The sequence below is a fragment of the Natator depressus genome, chromosome 1 (assembly GCF_965152275.1).
Source record: "Natator depressus isolate rNatDep1 chromosome 1, rNatDep2.hap1, whole genome shotgun sequence".
Lineage (NCBI taxonomy): Eukaryota > Metazoa > Chordata > Testudines > Cheloniidae > Natator > Natator depressus.
In genome coordinates this window covers 307,333,820-307,346,291 of record NC_134234.1, presented here as the reverse complement: position 1 = coordinate 307,346,291, position 12,472 = coordinate 307,333,820, and the positions used below count along the sequence as shown (strand labels likewise).

At 36.3% G+C, this 12,472-nt stretch overlaps 1 protein-coding gene across 1 annotated transcript in view; it reads left to right on the top strand.

The window, feature by feature from the left end:
* Positions 1–12,238, top strand: part of POT1 (protection of telomeres 1) — a 146,459-nt gene extending 134,221 nt beyond the window's left edge. The window contains exons 18-20 of the mRNA XM_074942355.1: positions 2,755–2,846; positions 7,901–8,006; positions 9,015–12,238. Of these exons, the coding sequence (XP_074798456.1) occupies positions 2,755–2,846; positions 7,901–8,006; positions 9,015–9,127 (311 nt within the window). The 3' untranslated portion in view covers positions 9,128–12,238. The remainder of the gene's footprint in view (positions 1–2,754; positions 2,847–7,900; positions 8,007–9,014) is intronic.
* The last annotated feature ends 234 nt before the right edge of the window (positions 12,239–12,472 follow it).

Genomic DNA, 12,472 nt, shown 5'->3' with positions numbered 1-12,472 from the left:
ATCAGTTCACATCCTAATAAGGATTTGCAATCTCAAGTAGTATCTAAGTCTGACTGATTTTATTAAAGAATACAAACTACTGCAGAAGCATGATGTGTCTCACAAATATCCTCTCATGTTTATTCTGTATTAGTAAATGTAAGCTAACACATAACTTACAGTATCAAATTGTGTTCATTAGAAATTTACCTTCCCCCCCCCCAAATTAAAAAAAAAACAACTAAATTCATTAAATGAAAGCTTTCCAACAAATTAAATAAAAGCAGTAGTTTGGAGATGCGTAATTCCTCACAGCATAATTCATCAACATATCAATGTGACTACTGCATGAAAACCAATTTTGTCTGGCTAAATAAATAGCTTTGGTTTGGTTAGATTGAACCCTTTGCTTTCAGAATGTACTTCCCTGACGTATTTTAGTCACTGAGTGGTTGGATCATGGCAGCATAAACAGTGTACATGACTTGTTTATAGGTAAATACTTGATCGACTATTTACATTTTCCCCAGAATTGTCTAATTAAAGATAGCACAGATATAAAATGGAAAGATATATAAATGTCTGTAATACAAAAGTAATGCATATAATATATAACTAATATTTCCGTAAGAATTTGAGTTCATATGAAGGTCTATAGGGCAAGAAGAGTGTTAAAAAGCATCAGTTGTTTATATTCAAATATCTATGGGCTGTAAGAGCCCAAAGTGCAAAGTCTTCCCTATTTTACAATTGTGGACTCCTTTTAATGGAGTCTAGACTCTTACTAAACAAAATTTCGTGAAGGTGACCTAGTCTGGAATCATCAGGAGAAACTGAATAAGTGGTGTGTAAACAGGTCATCCACCTTTTTCTTGGAAGAAACTTCAACAATGTTTCTGTAGAGATGTTTATTCTCACATAACTTCAAACATTATACTGCTAGCAATTATTTTTACTTATTTTATCAATTTGATTTTAAAAGTATGTGAATATTTTTCTAGTTTTAACTGATTATATATCATTTGCGCATAGAATCAGAATCCTAGAAATGTAAGACTAGAAGGGACCTCTAGAGGTTATCTAGTCCAGCCCCCCGTGCTGAGGCAGGACCAACTAAACCTAGACCATCCCTGACAAGTGTTTGTCTAACCTGTTCTTAAAAACCTCCAATGACAGGGATTCTTTAACTTTCCTTGGAAGCATATTCCAGTGCATTTTTTTGTGTGTAATATCTAATCTAAATCTCCTTTTTCACAATTGCATCACGTTGACTCATATTCAGTTTGTGATTCACTTTAACCCCCAGATCCTTTTCTAGCCAGTTATTCCCTGTTTCGTAGTTGTGCCTTTAGTTTTTCATTCCCAAGTGTAGTACTTTGCACTTGTCTTTTGATGAATCTCATCTTGTCGATTTCAGACCAATTTTCCAATTTGTCAAGGTCATTTTGAATTCTAATTCTGCCCTCCAAAGTGCTAGTAACCCCACCCAGTTTAGTGTCATCCACAGATTTTACAAGGATGCTTTCCACTCCATCATCAAAGTCATTAATGAAAATATTAAATGGGACCAGACCCTGGACAGGCCCCTGCAGAACCCAATAGGAATCTAAAGCAGTATTCAAATATAAACCACACACAGACTTTCAATTAAAGATAGTCAGGAGAGAGTGTGATTGGAAAGTAGCTGCAATAATTATATAGATTAGATGCATAGTTTTGGATCATTTTTGTCTGACAGATGACATAGTTAATATCCGTAGGAGAATGTACCTAGCCATTGAATTTTCACAGATGGGTTTAGTTAATTTCAGAGTACCGGTCAGGCAGCTTTTTTATTTGAGTAGAACTTGCCTAGGAATTTTAACTACATCATATGGAATAAATTGTTTTCCCATAGATAATATATTTCACCAAATATATTGCAGTATGTTAGTTTAGAACATGATCCTGTTGTCACTGAACCAAAGGCAAAACTCTCACCAATTTCAGTGGAAGATCAGGCAGAAAGAGATCCTAACACATAGTCAGAAGTTAGGATGTATGCAAATGTTTCCAACATTTTTACTAAAGAGAAAAGATGTACTTTGGAGCATTTTCTGTATTTTTCTAAACTCCTGAGCAAAACTGAATTTCCATTCTAATGTGGTACTCTATATGTAAATCTTTCTGAGCATCTCATTTTACCTGCAACACAAAATGTTTTCACTTAGTGTATAATAACATTGTCATGAATCGTATATGTAGTGCTATGTGAAATTTTTAGTGAAAATACATGCTTCACTGAAAAAATGCAGATTTGCTTCAACCAAAACAATCAGCAAATTCAAGTAGATTTTGGTGAATTTTTTGTATTGGTGGGAGGAGAGAGGAAAAAAACAAGTTTTCATTTCAGAAATGCTTTTTGTTTTGGAATTTCCCTCAATTTTATATAAAAATAAAAAACTTGAAATCAAAACAAAATGTCTGGTTTTAGGTTGAATGAAACATTTCCATTGTTTGCTTAAAAAAAAAACTTGAAAATTTTTTGTTTCAGGTCAACCTGAAAAGATTTTGTTGTTTATTTTTCAGTTCAATGTTGAACTGAAAAATCTGTGATTCGCACAGCTCTAATTATTAATCCACAACCACCACCTGTCCAAGTATTTAATTATATTTTAAAATTATGATCTTACAATAAGTCACATCATTAAAAGCAAGTCATTTCAGTTACCTTGTGTTGTGATAATTTTGTCTTGAGTATTCAGTACCTAAAGCAAAACTTTTTTCCCACACTAGTTTTAGGTATTGAGCCACTCCAGTATGTCTTTGTTATGAAGTTTACACTTGATGATGGCACAGGAACACTGGATGCATACCTCTTTGATTATGTAAGTAAACAGAGGGTAAATAGATGATGGTTCTTGTTAAGTATCGTCTCAGAGATGTATGCATGTGTATATGAATTTGTACATTCTCTTTGTCATATGCGGTGTTTTAAAACAAACTATTATAATGAATGTACAAATTATTAGCACTATCCTTTGATGAAAATGCTGTTTAGGTCAATAGTAGATAAAAGGTAAAATGGGAGAAAAATGTGTGTTCAAGTCTTAAAATGGACTGAAGAGAGGAACTGGAGTGGCAGTTGAGGACACCCTCCTGCTTCCCCCCACCAGGGCACAACCTGGACTGTGGGACTGGTATGTCCCCTTTAACACTCTGGATCAGGGTACTCTTGCACTGCTCTGCTAGTAACTAGCAGCCCCTTCTGGCTTTGCTGTCACATAGCCATTAGCACATGAGGGCACACCCAAAGTTACATGCAGGCTTTCACAGCCTGTCATGAACTATACATAGGGAGACCCCAGCAAATCCCCAGGGCCCAGTCTTGCACCCCAAAAATGTACCATCTTGCGCTGATAAAGAAGGTCTTGAGCAGTATAAGCTCATTAATTAATTCACCACTCCTTCAAAGGATAGTGGATGTGCCCCAGACTTTGTAATTTGAGCAGATTCCCCAAGCTCTTTAGACAAATTCATTGGTAAAGATAAAGAATTAAAATAAGTTTATTAACTACAAAAAGATAGATTTTAAGTGATTATAAGTGGTAGGCATAGAGATCAGAGTTGGTTACATAAGAAATAAAAGGGAAAATCAAAGTTTAAATCATAAACTTTATCAGACTAAGCAAGAGTTGAATCAAGCAGTTTTCCTCACCCCACTCGAAGTTGCAAGCAGTTCACAGTTCTTAATACATAGGCTGAACTCCCTGCTCAGCCTGGGACCAATTTCCTAGTTCAAAGTCTTTTCTGCCAAACGTTCTTGTTGCCTTCAGAGTAGGTGGGGAGGAAAGAGGCAGACTCTTAATGCCACTGTCCCTTGTTTTATATGCTCAGTTCATGTGTCTGGAAAAATACTGGCTCAAACGTGGAGTCAAGCATCACCAGTCCTGATACCTTGCTGGAGTCACTGAGTTAAGCAATCCCCATTATGTAGAGCTTGAGCAACTGTCTCTTATTGAATTGTAAATCTCTTGTTTGAAATTCCCTTGCTGGTCAACGGGTAGGGAGGGTCATTTAACACCCATCTGGCTGTGGGTCACCCCCTTTGTTGCCACTGGACAGCTTGCTATGGGCATCTCCTACACTCACAACATATTTCAGTAACAACCATGTAGCAAAATCTCATAATTCTATATACAATGATGATATACATATTTTGACAGAACAATGAGTTTCAGCAAATCATGAGTTTTCATAGGATATCTTACAAGACATTCTTGGTACAAAATATAACCATACACAAGTGGTGAATATGTGGGTTACAGAGTGCTATTTTGAAGTACAATATGTCACAGGTATACAGCATTCTGTGTTTCCACAAAGTCCCTGGTTGAGCTGGCTGAGTTTCTCTCTGTCATGGTGTTAAATCACCCTGTCTGATTGCTTTCAATCTGATCATTGAGAGTGACTATTTTTGGGGGTTAGCTCAGGATTTTATGACTACTCTGACAATTTGAAATTAGAGGAAGGTTTCTAACCATCAGAGGAGTGAAGTTTTGGAATAGCCTTCCAAGGGAAGCAGTGGGGGCAAAAGACCTATCTGGCTTTAAGATTAAGCTTGATAAGTTTATGGAGGAGATGGTATGATGAGATAATGTGATTTTGGCAATTAATTGATCTTTAAATATTCATGGTAAATAGGCCCAATGGCCTGTGATGGGATGGGATCTGAGTTACTACAGAGAATTCTTTCCTGGGTTTCTGGCAGGTGTATCTTGCCCATATGCTTAGGGTTCAGCTGATCGCCATATATGGGGTCAGGAAGAAATTTTCCTCCAGGGCAGATTGGAAGAGGCCCTGGAGGTTTTTCGCCTTCCTCTGTAGCATGGGGCACGGGTCACTTGCTGGAGGATTCTCTGCTCCTTGAAGTCTTTAAACCATGATTTGAGGACTTCAATAGCTCAGACATAGGTGAGAGGTTTATTGCAGGAGTGGGTAGGTGAGATTCTGTGGCCTGCATTGTGCAGGAGGTCAGACTAGATGATCATCATGGTCCCTTCTGACCTTAATAACTATGAATCTATAAACTCTGTTTCCTTACTGGGTAGATTCCATCCAAAGCCATATAGCTGTCCATCCATCTAAATCTAGTTGTTTGATCTAAAGGTCTGGGTAATGGGGGCTCTTGCTTGTCATGAACTGACTAGTGCCTCCTAGGTTTTATTCATCTAGCCTCCAAATAAATGTTAGTCCCTGCTCCAGAAAGATTGTTTGTCTTACCTAAACACTTGGTCTCCACATTTAACATAAGATTATACATTCACTCTTTGTGACTTTACAGACTTTGCTTAAATTACATGTCTCCGTTTCCCAATTTCCTAAAATAGAAATGATATTGGCCTGCCCATGGGAATGTGAGGGATTAACTAAATGATTCTAAAGTGCTATGTAAATATGCAATATTATTTTTCATATGCATATGTAATAGATGTATTACTTTGTGGAAGTAATGGAAGATCCTATTTCATATGTTCATGATGGCAGAGTTAAATTAGTTGTGAGTACTCTGCATGTCCTAGATTTTGAGTAGTTGGGCCTTCATGTTTCATTTATATAGTTGTTTGTATTCAATAGACATTTGTTTTAGCTGTCCTTTTGGTTGTTGCATACCTGCTGATAATTTCAGGTAGGAATGTAAATGTTAAGAAGTATGAGGGCTTTGATAAGATGAATAGATGCTGATAATACTAATCTAATGTAACATTATATTTGTAATGTATTACACAGCAGCTTTGGAATTATCTAAAGCACGTTGGGCTTTTTGGTCCCTGTGTTTCACAGCTTGCAACATCCTCACCTCAAATACATACAAATTAATATAGAAATATATTTTTACCCACTGTGTCAATCGGGGGGAAATATTTTCCCATTTCTTTAACACATTCTGTATAACAGGTTAAAAGGCTCTTCTCTTAAAATATTAAGGTCTTTAGCTGCAAAAGGAAGCTGAAGCCCAGCAACCCCCACTTTCTCCTCTTCTTTCCTTTCCACGGCCCCTCTCCCCTTCTTTGAAAGCTGTTCTTCTAAATTGAGAAACTAATCTGGGGGAGCTGCTGAGTGCTACAGCTGAGCTGCAGGGGGAAAAGGCAGTTTTCTTTTGAAGTGTTACCTGCACTTCAAAAGGAAACTGCCACTTTCCTCTGCCCAGACTAAGGTGCTCCAACAGTGCTTGAGAAGAAGCTGGGCTGCTTTGAATTGTGACTTTAAGCTAGCTTCCAATCAGATTTCTATAGTAATGCTCCCAGTTCATTTTCTTAACCTGATAGTCTGAGTTAAAGGAGCTGGGGAGAAGAGTCAGCAAAAATTATGGTATGGTGGCGGGAAGGACTTCGGAGGTCAGAGGGAGTAATCTTAAATTGTCCCTCTCTGACATGTCCCCATCTTTTGGTCATTTTCCAGTAGATTTCTAGTATAAAATTAAAGTGAGGAGAAAGTGTTCCCACATTAGTTCTTTTAAGAGAAAGCGTGAGTTGAAAATGTGTCTCTTTTGCCATAAACAGTTGTTATTTAACATTTATATTATAGTGCCATCTAGAGGTCAACCAGAAAGGACCCCATTTTGCTAGGTGACACATCAGCTGGGCTCCAGGGAGAAAGAGAGTGGAGGTTGGCCAAGAAATGTGGGGGAAAGAGGAACAAAATGAAAGTCTGGTCAAAGTTATGTTAAAATAATTATGCTGTAGTGAAAATTGTTGGGAGTAGGTGTTATACAGTTCCCCTACTCTTTTATTTCATCATCTGCTTGGGCTACTCTTTACAGTGGGAGGATAAATTGTGTAAAACCCACCCACGTGTCTTTTCAAACTGAAGAATGAAATTGAAAACAAGAGTTCTACTTGCATAGGTTCAGATTCCGACACCCTTACTCCTGTTCACCTCCCTTAATCTTGAGGAGTAAGTGGTATTTTATGCCTCAGGATTTCCATTCATAGCAGTGGGACTATTTGAGGCGTAAGGTTGAATTTAAATAAGGATAGCACAATCCTGTCTATAATTTCTGTCTGTTTGTCTATCGTACTTATATGGCCCCCATCACTATAGTATCTAGAGCTGGGCAATTGGGCGAGGGGGGGGGGGTATTATTTTTGCCAAAAATATATATATATATATATTTTGGGGGCTCTGAAACTATTCACAAATTTGTGATGAATTTGTCAAAAAGTTTTGCCTGAAAAAAAGAAAAGAAAAATGTTTTTTCGAAAAGTCAAAATTTTTCATTTCAACCATTTGAAAATATTGTTTTGACTTTGTTTCAAAATGTTTCATTTTGAAAATTTTGAAATATCTGTGTGACTTTTCATTGTGAAATGTTTCATTTTTAAATTTTGTCCAGTTAAAAAAAACCCACATAAAATGGTGAAAAACACCCAAAGCTGACTGAATCAACACTGATTACAAAAAAGTAATCATCTTGTGTCAACCTAAAACATTTTAATTGGTTCAAAACAGAAAAAAAAAATTGAAAAACTGAATTTCAGTTTGAATCAAACCAATTTGTTTTTTCACATTTTTTGAGTCAGCCCCTTGCCAACTGAAAAATCTATTATTCACTCAGCTCTAATAGTGTTCGAGCACCTCACAATCTTTAATGGATTTATCTTCATGCAGTATGTGTGTTAGTAAGGCATTAATGCACTTTTTTGGTGGTCTAAGTCATTGTGCATACTACATGTCTCAGGGTTAATGCCCTACTCATGCATGTTCTGGTTTGTTTCTAGCTGTATTTGGATCATTTTAAAAACACAGAACTGAATATATTGCTCCCTTTTGTCATTTTAGTGTCTTCATAAGATTCAAGAGCTTTCTAAAATGACACTAACTAATGACAACCTGATTTATTTTTCTCTTCTTTTCTCCTCAAACGCTTCCCTTTCCTCAGGAAAAATTTTTCCAGATTCCTGCCTCCGAAGTCCTTACCAGTAGTCTTCTTCAGGAGAAGATGGAAATGATCATGAATATACTTTGTCCTCCAGGAACAAAACTAGGTCAGCTGTCACTTTTTGTAATCTGCTACTATATATGTAAAGTTAAGCTGTATTCACCATTAATTTATTATAAATATGATGAGAGCACAGACCAAATTCAGTACTATAGAATTGTAAGGAAATTGTTACTTTTGTTTAGTGTAATATGTTTGGTTTGTCCTTTTTAAAAAAAGGGGCCTTTGGGAACAGTAGTAATAATTCAGTCCCTAAAAGGGTAATGAGGGTGTGCAGCTGTTCACTCATGTTGGCATAGATTCAGTTTGGTATGTATATATGCATGTCCAGGCAGAACTAGATGTGTAATTCACATTTATATGGAAGTTAACCAAAAGAACTTTATTTAAAATGTCACAGAAGCATAGTGACAATTGATAGAGAATTCAGTCTGAGCCCCTCACTTTAGGCCAGATTCTTCCATTGAATGCACACACAATGTTGGAGTACCCTTTCCTGTGGAAATCCCTGTGGAAAGTGACTCAGGGTAAGGAAATCTTCATGAAGATCCCATCAGAGTTCCTCTGAGCATTTCATCTGGGAGCCCAAAATGGAAGCGTCCATTGGGCTGTCTGCACAGAACTGTTTGTCTTTGCCATAGCTCTGGCCCTTAGGAGCCTGTTTCCTCACAGTGCAAGTCCAAAGCACCCAGGCACCTTTGTCCCTGGGGACCTTCTTCCACCCAGTGCAGTGGGTGTTCCATGGAATAGAAATTATATCCCTAGGCTACATTATCTTCTCCAAGTACAATCCTTTGGTGAGAACAGAGGGAGAATAATGATACAAGTCCCACTCTGCAGCCTCCTCCCAGGTGGCTCTCTGTATCAGCAGAGAGGAGAAGCGTTTCTCAGTGGGGACTGATCAACCCCTTCTGTGCATAAGAAACTTCAAAATCCATTTTTAGTCAGCTGAATTATGTGTTAGTGTTCCTAGTTAAAGGCTGTGTTAAAGTTCCACTTTTCTTATAAGAGCTGGAAATACTACCAAAATGTGTAATTTGTTTTTGATTTTTAGATGACTTGCCATGGTTGGAATGCTTCATCAGGTCTTATAATGTCAAAGATGGAATGGAACAGCAAGTTTGCTATCAAATTTTTGACACTATGGTTGCTGAAGATGTTATCTAGTGATATGTATTGCAATTTAAGAGACATGCAATTTATGGACATTGATTACAAAAAAGTTTTGAAGCTATAAACACCATAAAAGGTTTTGTATAACATTTAATGTATCATGTTCTGTGTTGAGAAAAATTAATCAGGAAAACAAATGCCTTTTTCTGCATCTCACTTGTACATGAAGGTTTTAGCTCTTCTGTTCCTGAATTAAAATTAATTGGACATATGCTAAGAGGTATTTATTACTTGCTCTGGGCCCAACCCAGTGAGTCAAGTGGTAGTTGAGGTGCTCAGTACTTCATGGGATTGATCACTGCATGGTTGAAACTGTTAAAAGTGATTTAATATCCAAACATTCCAAGCTATTATGCAATTGAAAATTATCAATAATGTTACTAAACTTTGCTATGACTGCTATGACTAAAGTCTGCTATGACTTACAGCATCAAATTTAAAGGAACATTGTAAAATGTAAACATGTTTTGTAATGTATGAAGAACAGTCAGCATGATTATGCTTTGTTTATTTACCTATTTTAATACAAAAGAGTGTGATTTGAGCACAGCTGTTGTAACAGGGCTCTTCCATTAACTTGTATTTCCTCACTTTATTCTGTAGAAATCTATTTTAGGGTTCTGAAAAACCATGGGTTTTTTCCTTACTTTAATTTCTCATTGATATGTAGATTGTAGCAAGCTTTTCCTGCAATCCTTATGTGTACAGGTAGTGTTACTGACCTCAGTGGAGCTCTATGCATGAGTTAGAATTACTCATCTGGTTAAGAATCATAAAGTCAGTCCATAAAAGCAGGGATATTTAAAATATTAAAATGAATACTAATATTTATTAGATTGTAAGGATGGTAAAGTCGGACATATTTGGGACCATATCTGACATTGCTGCTCCTTTAAATTGTGTGTGTATTTGCAGAGGTTCTTGCACATAGTTTGGCTAAATTTAGTGTCCGATTATACTGTCTCGATTGCTTTTCTCTTTTATATAATTGGATTGGATGGCTAAATTTTAAGACAGCATTTTCGGCCAACGAGTGACTAGTTGGCTACCACAGTGAAAAACATGCGTGCTCTTTTACCTTGCATTCTAATATTTGCCCCAAATTCAGAATAATTTTCTAGAGAATAATTTTAATGTAAAAATTCTTGTTAGGGGAATATGCTTCTTGTCATCAAGGAAAAAATTACGTAACACTTGCACAGAGGACTTTTTTAAATGGAGCATGGAGATATTTAAAATAGTGCTAACAGTTGACTAGTACTTTGATACTAAATACAAATGATTTTACAGTGTTCTAAGAAATGATTAGTAGAATAAGCTATTATATCCACTTAGTTTCATACAAATATCAATAGATTTTGTGTGTTACTTTAAAAATCACTCTGAGCCATGGAAACAATGAGCCATGAACCTAGAAGTTATATGCTTTGTCAATTATCATGTGGGTAGAAGGTACATTAACACTGGAAGCCGATGGTTCGCTTTCAAGGAGAGGAGAAACTGTCAGCCTGATTGAATGGGACCATCAGCTTGCCAAGCAAGAAAAAAACTGGCAATAGTTCTGAAAGCAGCTGCTTACCTACCCCTGGCCTGATGAGAGATACTGATAAGTGAATTATTTTTAAGACTTGAACACCTACTTGGGTGTCCAGATAATTTCAGTGGAATTTAACTCCTGAAGCGCTCATCCATAAGAAATATACAAGGGTTTGTTTGCTAGGTAATGGATAGTTTAATCACAAAAACTATAGAGCCAAACCTCTTTTGGAATAAGATTTGTATAGAAGCCTGTATTTCTGGTTGTGTTACATGACATCACAAACCATATTATGCACTGCCAGTCGTTGTTAGAAAGTAAGTGTTAAATTGTAAATGTTTTTTATGTAAATAAAAAGTCATGTTCCTGTACATCATTGCAGGTATTAATAATACCTATTTTAAAGTAACCCTTTTGAAAAGTAATAGATCAGAATATATAAGGCTCACACTTCAGTGTATATTTGTTTTCACCATCTCTAATGTTTGAGATTCTTGGCGGAACGTTTTCAAGTCATTTTATGATTGTACATATGACACTTAAAGTTGTTTGGCTATTGAATATTGTAATATTCAGCTGATTGATAAACACGGTTTAAAATAATGTGCTCTTTTCTCACACTTAACTTTTGGATATCTATTCACAAACACTCTTTGCTGCCAATGGCCTCATCCAGCAAAGCACATTCTTAGATAAGTTTGTTGAATTGGAACCCAAATAGTTAATTGTCTTACCAGACGTATTTTATTTGAGATTTTCAGTGCTCTTGGAAGATGTTGAATTTGTCAGAACCGAAGATCACGGTTCACAAAACTTGTCTCAATGTTGACCTGAAGGATCCTTCTATAGGGGTGATTGAGCTGTGTTCGATCTCCATGACTGTTTTATTCCTTAATGCTTCTGTGGAGACTGCCAACTTGGAAGCCAATTGGGATAGTAGTTTCTGTGATGCAGGCAGTTTCCACTCTGATCTGAATTGAGAGCACAAACTCACACCAACTTACTGTAGGCCACACCTGTTACAGTAATGACTTTCAGTCACTACCGACCTGGACCAGATACCATCTTCTGCACAGAAGCAAGAAATTCTATCTCCCATTTTCAGGCCCTTGGTCACATTTCTCTAGTTTCCATAACATATTTTAAAAATAAATCAAAACTGCCTTTCTGAATTGAGTGAATGAGATTGCTGAGATCCATCGATGTTATAGTAGCTATCCATAGAATTAATTTATTAAAGACATTTTAAAATGTTACGTTAACATTTTATATAATTAATGTGGGAAAAATCAGAATGCTTTGAAAGGTGAATCTGATATCTGTGATTTCAAAGCTGATTAATGATTAACCTGTTGAATTGGAGATAATTCACCTCCCAATGACTTCATAAATATCTGCTTCAGTTACCTTTGGTAAATGAAATAACCAAACAATCATTCATTTTCTGATACAGCTGTAAAATTAACCTGAAAAGTTTTCAAAATAAATCACTGTTTAAAAATGTATGTAGTGTGTACCTTCTAAAAATGAAACCTACAGCGGTCTCTGAGTTGTGAAGAATATGTATTAAGGTTATAACAACCAACAAGAATGCACTTCTGTATAGAAATCCATGATTAAATCGAGTCTTCCTGACTAGTGATTTAAATCATGATTTAAATCAATTCCTCCTTGATCAGATCTATTTTTAAAATACAGTATATTTTTAATGAGTGGGTTATAGTGTTCCATTTTGGGGTTCCGGTGACATGTAAACTACTTGAGTTGTACTCTTCGATTGACAGTGTTACCAGAATCCCTTC